Below are 13,172 nucleotides of genomic sequence, written 5' to 3' on the forward strand. Positions count from 1 at the left end.
ACCTATAAACCAGCCATACAATCAGTGAACTTCACTGACCTTCACACTGATGCTTCAGTTGGACCGTTCCATTCCATCACCCTTCAGGTCTTCCATAGCCTACTGTCTTTATCTGATCTGCTTCTCTATATGTGTCCTGTCTTCTCTCTTCTCTGTCTATATCTGTCCTGTCTTCTCTCTTCTCTGTCTTCTCTCTTCTCTATCTATATCTGGCCTGTCTTTTCTCTTCTCTGTCTATATCTGTCCTGTCTTCTCTCTTCTCTGTCTATATCTGTCCTGTCTTCTCTCTTCTCTATCTATATCTGTCCTGTCTTCTCTCTTCTCTGTCTATATCTGTCCTGTCTTCTCTCTTCTCTGTCTATATCTGTCCTGTCTTCTCTCTTCTCTATCTATATCTGTCCTGGCTTCTCTCTTCTCTGTCTATATCTGTTCTGTCTCCTCTCTTCTCTGTCTTCTCTCTTCTCTGTCTATCTGTCCTGTCTTCTCCTTTCTTTGTCTATATCTGGCCTGTCTTATCTCTTCTCTGTCTATATCTGGCCCGTCTTCTCTCTTATCTGTATATATATGGCCTGTATTCTCTCTTCTCTGTCTATATCTGGCCTGTCTTTTCTCTTCTCTGTCTATATCTGTCCTGTCTTCTCTCTTCTCTATCTATATCTGTCCTGTCTTCTCTCTTCTCTGTCTATATCCGTCCTGTCTTCTCTCTTCTCTGTCTATATCTGTTCTGTCTCCTGTCTTCTCTGTCTTCTCTCTTCTCTGTCTATATCTGTCCTGTCTCCTCTCTTCTCTGTCTATATCTGTCCTGTCTTATCTCTTCTATGTCTGTATCTGGCCCGTCTTCTCTCTTCTCTGTATATATATGGCCTTTATTCTCTCTTCTCTGTCTATATCTGTCCTGTCTTCTCTCTTCTTTGTCTATATCTGTTCTGTCTCCTCTCTTCTCTGTCTTCTCTCTTCTCTGTCTATCTGTCCTGTCTTCTCCTTTCTTTGTCTATATCTGGCCTGTCTTATCTCTTCTCTGTCTATATCTGGCCCGTCTTCTCTCTTCTCTGTATATATATGGCCTCTATTCTCTCTTCTCTGTCTATATCTGGCCTGTCTTCTCTCTTCTCTGTCTATATCTGGCCTGTCTTCTCTCTTCTCTGTCTATATCTGGCCTCTATTCTCTCTTCTCTGTCTATATCTGGCCTGTCTTCTCTTTTCTCTGTCTATATCTGGCCTGTCTTATCTCTTCTCTCTCTATATCTGGCCCGTCTTCTCTCTTCTCTGTATATATATGGCCTGTATTCTCTCTTCTCTGTCTATATCTGGCCTCTATTCTCTCTTCTCTGTCTATATCTGGCCTGTCTTCTCTTTTCTCTGTCTATATCTGGCCTGTCTTATCTCTTCTCTCTCTATATCTGGCCCGTCTTCTCTCTTCTCTGTATATATATGGCCTGTATTCTCTCTTCTCTGTCTATATCTGGCCTGTCTTCTCTTTTCTCTGTCTATATCTGGCCTGTCTTCTCCTTTCTTTGTCTATATCTGGCCTGTCTTATTTCTTCTCTCTCTATATCTGGCCCGTCTTCTCTCTTCTCTGTATATATATGGCCTGTATTCTCTCTTCTCTGTCTATATCTGGCCTGTCTTCTCTTTTCTCTGTCTATATCTGGCCTGTCTTCTCTCTTCTCTGTCTATATCTGGCCTGTCTTCTCTCTTCTCTGTCTATATCTGGCCTCTATTCTCTCTTCTCTGTCTATATCTGGCCTGTCTTCTCCTTTCTTTGTCTATATCTGGCCTGTCTTATCTCTTCTCTCTCTATATCTGGCCCGTCTTCTCTCTTCTCTGTATATATATGGCCTGTATTCTCTCTTCTCTGTCTATATCTGTTCTGTCTCCTGTCTTCTCTGTCTTCTCTCTTCTCTGTCTATATCTGTCCTGTCTCCTCTCTTCTCTGTCTATATCTGTACTTTCTTCTCTCCTCTCCCTCCTCTAGAACCTGCTCTTCTCCTACCAGCCCCCCCAGCCGTCTAGTCGCGTCTCCGTCTCCCAGACGGGGGACCTGACTATCACAGATGCAGAGCGCTCAGACGTGGGCTACTACAGCTGCCAGGCCCTCAACATCGCTGGCTCTGTCATCACCAAGGCCCTGCTGGAGGTCACTGACGGTGAGTTCCGCCAATCAGTGACTCCCAGAATTAGATCTTGGAGGCATCTTGGTGGTATTGTCACACCTTGGCACATAGATATTTAGGGGTTTGAATAAACACATAATAATATACATGAGCTGTATTTAAGTGTCTAAAGTACATATTGAGGTCTGTGGAGTTTTGATCAGACTGTGTTCCAAGTCTGGCCCGGTTTCTGTGCTCCTGTCAGAGTTGGAGACTCTGTGGTGACTCATCTTCTCCAGGAGCCTGGCTTGCCTCTTGGCTCTGGGCTGTTGGCTCCTGGCAGTGTATCATTTATGCTGGCTGGTGTCTCCTCTAGGAGTCTCCTCTCATTAACAGACTAGCCTGCTGGTGGAGGGATCTGTCTTTGTGGGGAGGCGTGGTTCAGACCTCTAATCACTCTCAGTCAATGCAGCCAGCCTGGTAGTGTAGTCACCTTGGCTTTAGTCCCAGCGTTCCCATAGCGACTCACTCAGTCTCTCTGGTCACTATTATTTTGTTTACCTCTCACCTAGATTCAACCCTCTCTAACCAGACACCTCTCACCTAGATTCACTCCTCTCTAACCAGACACCTCTCACCTAGATTCAAACCTCTCTAACCAGACATCTCTCACCTAGATTCAAACCTCTCTAACCAGACACCTCTCACCTAGATTCAAACCTCTCTAACCAGACACCTCTCACCTAGATTCACTCCTCTCTAACCAGACATCTCTTATCTAGATTCAACCCTCTCTAACCAGACACCTCTCCCCTAGATTCAACCCTCGCTAACCAGAAACCTCTCATCTAAATTCAAATCTCTCTAACCAGACACCTCTCATCTAAATTCAACTCTCTCTAACCAGACACCTCTCACCTAGATTCAAACCTCTCTAACCAGACACCTCTCCCCTAGATTCAACCCTCGCTAACCAGACACCTCTCATCTAAATTCAAATCTCTCTAACCAGACACCTCTCATCTAAATTCAACTCTCTCTAACCAGACACCTCTCACCTAGATTCAAACCTCTCTAACCAGACACCTCTCACCTAGATTCAACCCTCTCTAACCAGACACCTCTCACCTAGATTCAACCCTCTCTAACCAGACACCTCTCACCTAGATTCAACCCTCTCTAACCAGACACCTCTCACCTAGATTCAAACCTCGCTAACCAGACATCTCTCACCTAGATTCAACCCTCTCTAACCAGACACCTCTCACCTAGATTCAACCCTCTCTAACCAGACACCTCTCACCTAGATTCAACCCTCTCTAACCAGACACCTCTCACATAGATTCAATCCTCGCTAACCAGACATCTCTCACCTAGATTCAACCCTCTCTAACCAGACACCTCTCACCTAGATTCAGTCCTCGCTAACCAGACATCTCTCACCTAGATTCAATCCTCTCTAACCAGACACCTCTCACCTAGATTCAACTCTCTCTAACCAGACACCTCTCACCTAGATTCAACCCTCTCTAACCAGACACCTCTCCCTCTACCTTTGTAGCTGGGCCTGCTCTCTCTCTCTCCCTCTCTCTTTGGTGTGGCAGGTCCTGGTAGACAGTAGAAGGAGAAGATAATAACAGTTATTAAAGGGAGCAGGCCTCCTCATCTCCGTAGGCAAATCTGGTAATTACAGATCACAGTAACAATGTTTTAGTAACTCCACCAGCACCAGAGCCAGCACCAGAGCCAGCACCAGAGCCAGTCTCCCATGTATGATACCAGACTGAGTGTGTGTGTAAATGTACAGACGTCCTACATTATGTGTATTTAAAAGGGGATACACATACTGCATGTTTACAATAGATTTGCTATTCCTTTGAACCAAACAACCTTGTGCTTCTGACTAAATCAGCTGCGCTGGCAGAATTGGTTATCAATAGCAGTATTAACAGCATTAATGATAACAGCCTCAGTAGCACTCTACAGTAGCACTCTACAGTAGCACTCTACAGTAGCACTCTGCAGTAGCAGGAACATGATGGACACCGTTCTCCGGTCACATGATGGAAATGACATGGAGACAAAGCACGTTTAATTGAATCTGTGCGTGTCGACTGGTGAACGCCCACTGAGAGGGGGATGACGAGGAGGAAGATGGGGAGAGGGGACAGAGGGAGGGAAAATGATTCATGCTAATAACATTGTCTGTGCTGCTAGGTATTTAGAAGCGTTTTCTTCCAAGTTCTGTGTTTTATAGACTGGAGGTGTGGTTTCATGAGGGGGGTGTGGTTTAAGGAGGTGGAGAGGGGATGGGGGGGTTTGGTTGGCTGTGAATGTTAACGTCTCCATTGGAGTCTGGATCTACAGAAAGAGGACTTGTATGTTAGCCTGTTTTATTTTAATTACACCTCATTTGTTTGGCTAAGGTCAACTCCTACTGCTGAATGATTATAAAATTTCTCTCTCTCTCTGTCTACCACACAGCTACCTTGTGTTTATTGTTGAATTTCTCTCTCTCTCCGTCTACCACACAGCTACCTTGTGTTTATTGTTGAATTTCTCTCTCTCTCTGTCTACCACACAGCTACCTTGTGTTTATTGTTGAATTTCTCTCTCTCTCCGTCTACCACACAGCTACCTTGTGTTTATTGTTGAATTTCTCTCTCTCTCCGTCTACCACACAGCTACCTTGTGTTTATTGTTGAATTTCTCTCTCTCTCCGTCTACCACACAGCTACCTTGTGTTTATTGTTGTATTTCTCCCTCTCTCCGTCTACCACACAGCTACCTTGTGTTTATTGTTGAATTTCTCTCTCTCTCCGTCTACCACACAGCTACCTTGTGTTTATTGTTGAATTTCTCCCTCTCTCCGTCTACCACACAGCTACCTTGTGTTTATTGTTGAATTTCTCTCTCTCTCCGTCTACCACACAGCTACCTTGTGTTTATTGTTGAATTTCTCTCTCTCTCCGTCTACCACACAGCTACCTTGTGTTTATTGTTGAATTTCTCTCTCTCTCTCTCCGTCTACCACACAGCTACCTTGTGTTTATTGTTGAATTTCTCTCTCTCTCCGTCTACCACACAGCTACCTTGTGTTTATTGTTGAATTTCTCCCTCTCTCCGTCTACCACACAGCTACCTTGTGTTTATTGTTGAATTTCTCTCTCTCTCCGTCTACCACACAGCTACCTTGTGTTTATTGTTGAATTTCTCTCTCTCTCCGTCTACCACACAGCTACCTTGTGTTTATTGTTGAATTTCTCTCTCTCTCCGTCTACCACACAGCTACCTTGTGTTTATTGTTGAATTTCTCTCTCTCTCCGTCTACCACACAGCTACCTTGTGTTTATTGTTGAATTTCTCTCTCTCTCCATCTACCACACAGCTACCTTGTGTTTATTGTTGAATTTCTCTCTCTCTCCATCTACCACACAGCTACCTTGTGTTTATTGTTGAATTTCTCTCTCTCTCCGTCTACCACCCAGCTACCTTGTGTTTATTGTTGAATTTCTCTCTCTCTCCGTCTACCACACAGCTACCTTGTGTTTATTGTTGAATTTCTCTCTCTCTCCGTCTACCACACAGCTACCTTGTGTTTATTGTTGAATTTCTCTCTCTCTCCGTCTACCACACAGCTACCTTGTGTTTATTGTTGAATTTCTCTCTCTCTCCGTCTACCACACAGCTACCTTGTGTTTATTGTTGAATTTCTCTCTCTCTCCGTCTACCACACAGCTACCTTGTGTTTATTGTTGAATTTCTCTCTCTCTCCGTCTACCACACAGCTACCTTGTGTTTATTGTTGAATTTCTCTCTCTCTCCGTCTACCACACAGCTACCTTGTGTTTATTGTTGAATTTCTCTCTCTCTCCGTCTACCACACAGCTACCTTGTGTTTATTGTTGAATATCTCTCTCTCTCCGTCTACCACACAGCTACCTTGTGTTTATTGTTGAATTTCTCCCTCTCTCCGTCTACCACACAGCTACCTTGTGTTTATTGTTGAATTTCTCTCTCTCTCCGTCTACCACACAGCTACCTTGTGTTTATTGTTGAATTTCTCTCTCTCTCCGTCTACCACACAGCTACCTTGTGTTATTGTTGAATTTCTCTCTCTCTCCGTCTACCACACAGCTACCTTGTGTTTATTGTTGAATTCTCTCTCTCTCCGTCTACCACACAGCTACCTTGTGTTTATTGTTGAATATCTCTCTCTCTCCGTCTACCACACAGCTACCTTGTGTTTATTGTTGAATTTCTCCCTCTCTCCGTCTACCACACAGCTACCTTGTGTTTATTGTTGAATTTCTCTCTCTCTCCGTCTACCACACAGCTACCTTGTGTTTATTGTTGAATTTCTCTCTCTCTCCGTCTACCACACAGCTACCTTGTGTTTATTGTTGAATTTCTCCCTCTCTCTGTCTACCACCCACCTACCTTGTGTTTACGACTTTCTCACCTTCCTCTGTTATTTACAGTGCCTTGCGAAAGTATTCGGCCCCCATGAACTTTGCGACCTTTTGCCACATTTCAGGCTTCAAACATAAAGATATAAAACTGTATTTTTTTGTGAAGAATCAACAACAAGTGGGACACAATCATGAAGTGGAACGACATTTATTGGATATTTCAAACTTTTTTAACAAATCAAAAACTGAAAAATTGGGCGTGCAAAATTATTCAGCCCCTTTACTTTCAGTGCAGCAAACTCTCTCCAGAAGTTCAGTGAGGATCTCTGAATGATCCAATGTTGACCTAAAAGACTAATGATGATAAATACAATCCACCTGTGTGTAATCAAGTCTCCGTATAAATGCACCTGCACTGTGATAGTCTCAGAGGTCCGTTAAAAGCGCAGAGAGCATCATGAAGAACAAGGAACACACCAGGCAGGTCCGAGATACTGTTGTGAAGAAGTTTAAAGCCGGATTTGGATACAAAAAGATGCAGCCAAGAGGCCCATGATCACTCTGGATGAACTGCAGAGATCTACAGCTGAGGTGGGAGACTCTGTCCATAGGACAACAATCAGTCGTATATTGCACAAATCTGGCCTTTATGGAAGAGTGGCAAGAAGAAAGCCATTTCTTAAAGATATCCATAAAAAGTGTCGTTTAAAGTTTGCCACAAGCCACCTGGGAGACACACCAAACATGTGGAAGAAGGTGCTCTGGTCAGATGAAACCAAAATTGAACTTTTTGGCAACAATGCAAAACGCTATGTTTGGCGTAAAAGCAACACAGCTCATCACCCTGAACACATCATCCCCACTGTCAAACATGGTGGTGGCAGCATCATGGTTTGGGCCTGCTTTTCTTCAGCAGGGACAGGGAAGATGGTTAAAATTGATGGGAAGATGGATGGAGCCAAATACAGGACCATTCTGGAAGAAAACCTGATGGAGTCTGCAAAAGACCTGAGAATGGGACGGAGATTTGTCTTCCAACAAGACAATGATCCAAAACATAAAGCAAAGTCTACAATGGAATGGTACAAAAATAAACATATCCAGGTGTTAGAATGGCCAAGTCAAAGTCCAGACCTAAATCCAATCGAGAATCTGTGGAAAGAACTGAAAACTGCTGTTCACAAATGCTCTCCATCCAACCTCACTGAGCTCGAGCTGTTTTGCAAGGAGGAATGGGAAAAAATGTCAGTCTCTCGATGTGCAAAACTGATAGAGACATACCCCAAGCGACTTACAGCTGTAATCGCAGCAAAAGGTAGCGCTACAAAGTATTAACTTAAGGGGGCTGAATAATTTTGCACGCCCAATTTTTCAGTTTTTGATTTGTTAAAAAAGTTAGAAATATCCAATAAATGTCGTTCCACTTCATGATTGTGTCCCACTTGTTGTTGATTCTTCACAAAAAAATACAGTTTTATATCTTTATGTTTGAAGCCTGAAATGTGGCAAAAGGTCGCAAAGTTCAAAGGGGCCGAATACTTTCGCAAGGCACTGTATGTGTTTCTCTACAATCCCACTGTATATTCTCTCCATTTATTTGATTATTCTCATCAAATCCACTCAATATTGTTCTCTCATCGTCCACTCAAATGATATATATTCTCTCCCACACAGTCTCTAACTCTCCCTCTCTCTCTTTCTCTCTAGTTGTGTCTGATCGCCCACCTCCAGTTGTCCGCCAGGGTCCGACCAATCAGACAGTCTCTGTGGACGGGACGGTGGTTCTGAGTTGCCTAGCAACGGGTAAGCCCACCCCCACCATCATGTGGAGGAAGGATGGTGTGTTGGTGTCCACTCACGACTCCCGGGTCAAACAGCTGGACACGGGCGCACTGCAGATCCGCTACGCCAAGGTAACACACAACACACTCAAACATGTACACACACGCATACACACACACATTCACATGCACACTCGCACGCACACACAAAGAAACTCTCATCTTCACTGAATACACAGTATAAACACATGGAATGGTAGACCTTCTCTCCAAGCTTTTCAAAGCATAAAGATAAAACAATGTATTGATGTACCTCTCTGGTTCAGAGTACTAGTACTGAGAAAATACATCAAACTGCAGGCGGACTGTGTATGAAGCCTTTATACTACAGGACTGTCTGATGTACAGAGCAACATGTAGGTCTACTGTAGTGTACCAGCTCACATGAAATATCTTACTGAGGCAGTTGGCTGTCCAACCATATGCCCCATTATCCTAATATATGGAAATAAGAACTTCATTGAATGGAATTCTGTTCTCAATGTAGAACAGTTTGGCTGTTTGAAAACTTCCGAATTGACCTCCTTCATATGTTTACATTCCCAATTAGCTCTTCCATTAGCCGAGACATTAATAACGCATTCCCCCAATCACTTTTAAAGCTGTCCTGAATAACGTCTATATGGAGGAGCGGCTGGCTGACTGGCTGGCAGAATAACTCCTGCTGCTCCATCAGTAAATAAAGCATGTGATCAGTTCCCTCCTAGGGTCCAGCCATGCCTCTCCTCTCCTCAGTGAGCCGTCAATCAGCTGTCAGGGGTTTGAAGTGAATTCACACACACTATTGTCCTGTCACTCAACAGAGTGTGATTGGGAGCTGTGTGAAGCAGAACACTGAGGGAGAGACCAGGGGGGTACCGATGCTTTCTCCAGATGGAGACATCAAGGGGTCAGAGTTCGCGTTAGACTGTTGCTGTGTGTATGCGTGTGTGTTGTGATGACTGCAGGCAGGTTGTGTGTGGTGACAGGGCTGTGGTGAATGGACAACACTGTGAGAACAGTGTGATGTGTTTCCAACCCAAACCTTACGTAAGGCAATTTACATGAATGAACATTTAGTTTATGTTTGGAGGTAACCCACCATGTCTTTTTTAATGCATTTTAAGGAGCTGGATGACTTGTCTTACCTGTCAGGTTGAGCTTAGATGGACCCAACCTGGAGGCTGATCTACAGGGCACAAACACTCTCCCTCTCTCAAACACACTGAGACACACACTCTCCCTCTCACACACTAGAGAGTGTCACCATATCTGTTCTGTAAAGCACTCCTTTCCCTGACGGGAGGGTGAGAGGAGTGATGAGGAGGAGGAGAGGAGGGGAGAGGGAGAGGAGGTCTCCAATTAGTCTTTGTTCCTATGGAAATATTTTCAATTTGACTGGTACAATCCTGCCACTTGGCCTTCCCAGCTGCTTTTCCCACTTTCTAGAAGGAAATATAATAGTGAGATTACCAGGCACTGATGGCTGGCTGCTAGGGACCACAGCAGCGTGTCAATGAGAGACAGAGACAGAGACAGAGAGACAGAGAGACAGAGAGACAGAGAGAGAGAGAGAGAGAGAGAGAGAGAGAGAGAGAGAGAGAGAGAGAGAGATATTGGGGAGGAAGCAGCACTATTTCAGTCCAATTCCACTGATGTCCAGACAGTACCTTGTCATTTGCATTTGAACCCAGAGCGATCACTAATCTAGTCCCTCTCCCCTCTATTTCCTGTCCTCCTGTCTTCCTGTCCCCTGTCTTATAGCTGGGTGACACAGGCATGTACACATGCATCGCCTCCACTCCCAGTGGCGAAGCCTCGTGGAAGGCCTATCTGGATGTTCAAGGTAAGCCACTGGGCTGCTGCCTACTGTCACTGTGGCTACACTCCATAATCAATTAAATACATTCAGTCTGTAATTGCTTTTTTAGTTGGAATGTCACAATCTTGCCACCAGCCCAGGGAGTGTGCGTGAGTCTGTGTGTGTGAGTCTGTGTGCGTGAGTCTGTGTGCGTGAGTCTGTGTGCGTGAGTCTGTGTGCGTGAGTCTGTGTGCGTGAGTCTGTGTGCGTGAGTCTGTGTGCGTGAGTCTGTGTGCGTGAGTCTGTGTGCGTGAGTCTGTGTGTGTGAGTCTGTGTGTGTGTGTGAATGTGCTTATGTGTGAGTCTGTGTGTGTGTGTGAATGTGCTTGGTATGCATTCCATAGTCTGGCGTTACTGATAAAGTATTCATTTAGCTTTATAGAAAATGTCTCATGATACTCTCCTCATCTTCAGAGTTTGGTGTTCCAGTGCAACCGGCCAGACCCACTGACCCCAACCTGATCCCCAGCGCCCCCTTCAAACCTGAAGTCACTGACGTCACCCGCACCTCCGTCACTCTGTCCTGGAAGCCCAACTTCTCAGGAGCCACGCCCACTTCCTACATCATAGAGGCCTTCAGGTAAGAGCAGAGGACATAGGAGGTCACTTGTGACCAAAATAAATAAAGTGATGTCACAGTGTATTTGTATTTATTATGGATCCCCATTAGTTCCTGTCAAGACAGCAGCTACTCTTCCTGGGGTTTATTATGGATCCCCATTAGTTCCTGTCAAGACAGCAGCTACTCTTCCTGGGGTTTATTATGGATCCCCATTAGTTCCTGTCAAGACAGCAGCTACTCTTCCTGGGGTTTATTATGGATCCCCATTAGTTCCTGTCAAGACAGCAGCTACTCTTCCTGGGGTTTATTATGGATCCCCATTAGTTCCTGTCAAGACAGCAGCTACTCTTCCTGGGGTTTATTATGGATCCCCATTAGTTCCTGTCAAGACAGCAGCTACTCTTCCTGGGGTTTATTATGGATCCCCATTAGTTCCTGTCAAGACAGCAGCTACTCTTCCTGGGGTTTATTATGGATCCCCATTAGTTCCTGTCAAGACAGCAGCTACTCTTCCTGGGGTTTATTATGGATCCCCATTAGTTCCTGTCAAGACAGCAGCTACTCTTCCTGGGGTTTATTATGGATCCCCATTAGTTCCTGTCAAGACAGCAGCTACTTTTCCTGGGGTTTATTATGGATCCCCATTAGTTCCTGTCAAGACAGCAGCTACTCTTCCTGGGGTTTATTATGGATCCCCATTAGTTCCTGTCAAGGCAGCAGCTACTCTTCCTGGGGTTTATTATGGATCCCCATTAGTTCCTGTCAAGGCAGCAGCTACTCTTCCTGGGGTCCAGCAACATTAAGGCAGTTATATACCATTTTAAAAACATTACATTTCACAACAGATTTCACAACACATTAAATGTGCTCCCCCAGGCCACTTCTCTACTACCACATATCATATGCCTATGGTCTGAGTGTGTGTATGAACTTTAAACCTGATGTGTAACATCCTGTTCTGTCTTCTCTCCTAGTCATGCGTCAGGCAGCAGTTGGCAGACCCTGGCAGAACATGTGAAGACTGAGTCGTATGTACTGAAGGGCCTGAAGGCCAGTGCTGTCTACCTCTTCCTGGTCCGAGCTGCTAACGCCTATGGCCTGAGTGACCCCAGCCCCATCACTGACACCGTCAAAACACAAGGTGGGTCTCTGCTCTCTCTTAATGACTTGATATGGGCCGCTTTACGGTAGGTCCCTGTCTGGACCTTGTCCCTGTCTGGACCTTGTCCCTGTCTGGACCTTGTCCCTGTCCCTGCATGGACCTTGTCCCTGCATGGACCTTGTCCCTGTCTGGACCTTGTCCCTGTCTAGACCTTGTCCCTGTCTAGACCTTGTCCCTGTCTGGACCTTGTCCCTGTCTGGACCTTGTCTTTGTCTGGACCTTGTCCCTGTCCCTGTCTGGACCATGTCCCTGTCTGGACCTTGTCCTTGTCCCTGTCTGGACCTTGTCCCTGTCTGGACCTTGTCCCTGTCTGGACCTTGTCCCTGTCTGGACCTTGTCCTTGTCCCTGTCTGGACCTTGTCCCTGTCTGGACCTTGTCCCTGTCTGGACCTTGTCCTTGTCCCTGTCTGGACCTTGTCCTTGTCCCTGTCTGGACCTTGTCCTTGTCCCTGTCTGGACCTTGTCCCTGTCTGGACCTTGTCCCTGCATGGACCTTGTCCCTGTCCCTGTCTGGACCTTGTCCCTGTCCCTGTCTGGACCTTGTCCCTGTCCCTGTCTGGACCTTGTCCCTGTCCCTGTCTGGACCTTGTCCCTGTCCCTGTCTGGACCTTGTCCCTGTCCCTGTCTGGACCTTGTCCCTGTCTGGACCTTGTCCCTGTCCCTGTCTGGACCTTGTCCCTGTCCCTGTCTGGACCTTGTCCCTGTCCCTGTCTGGACCTTGTCCCTGTCCCTGTCTGGACCTTGTCCCTGCATGGACCTTGTCCCTGTCCCTGCATGGACATTGTCCCTGTCTGAACTCTGTCCCAGTCTGAACCCTCTGCTGTTCATACTGGACAGGAATTTATTGTGTGTTTGTGTGTGTATGTGTGTGCAGATATCCCCCCCACCAGTCAGGGAGTGGACCACCGTCAGATCCAGAGGGAGTTAGGAGAGGTGGTCATCCACCTTCACAACCCCACCATCCTCTCCTCCTCCTCTGTCAGAGTGCAGTGGACAGTGAGTGTTTTTCTCTGCTTCAAAACACGACTTTAGGGATGACATTCCCAATGAGTGTCTCTTGTCATGTATGTACATTACCGCTCAAAAGATTGGGGTCACTTAGAAATGTCCTTGTTTTTGAAAGAAAAGCAACAAAAAAAAGTCAATTCAAATAACATCAAATTGATTCTGATCAATTACAGTGTAGACATTGTTAATGTTGTAAATGACTATTGTAGCTGGAAACGGCAGATTGTTTATGGAATATCTACATAGGCGTACAG

The 13,172-nt window shown here is 45.6% G+C and overlaps 1 protein-coding gene across 3 annotated transcripts in view; it reads left to right on the top strand.

Annotated features, from left to right (window-relative positions):
• The window catches only part of robo1 (roundabout, axon guidance receptor, homolog 1 (Drosophila)), a 384,177-nt gene that overhangs the window by 285,432 nt on the left and 85,573 nt on the right, over positions 1–13,172 (top strand). For all 3 annotated transcript variants that reach the window (XM_031791145.1, XM_031791146.1, XM_031791147.1), the window contains 6 exons: positions 1,976–2,147; positions 8,213–8,418; positions 10,090–10,171; positions 10,601–10,766; positions 11,723–11,889; positions 12,785–12,906. In XM_031791145.1, the coding sequence (XP_031647005.1) occupies positions 1,976–2,147; positions 8,213–8,418; positions 10,090–10,171; positions 10,601–10,766; positions 11,723–11,889; positions 12,785–12,906 (915 nt within the window). The remainder of the gene's footprint in view (positions 1–1,975; positions 2,148–8,212; positions 8,419–10,089; positions 10,172–10,600; positions 10,767–11,722; positions 11,890–12,784; positions 12,907–13,172) is intronic.

Source organism: Oncorhynchus kisutch, linkage group LG15, assembly GCF_002021735.2.
Source record: "Oncorhynchus kisutch isolate 150728-3 linkage group LG15, Okis_V2, whole genome shotgun sequence".
Taxonomy (NCBI): Eukaryota; Metazoa; Chordata; class Actinopteri; order Salmoniformes; family Salmonidae; genus Oncorhynchus; species Oncorhynchus kisutch.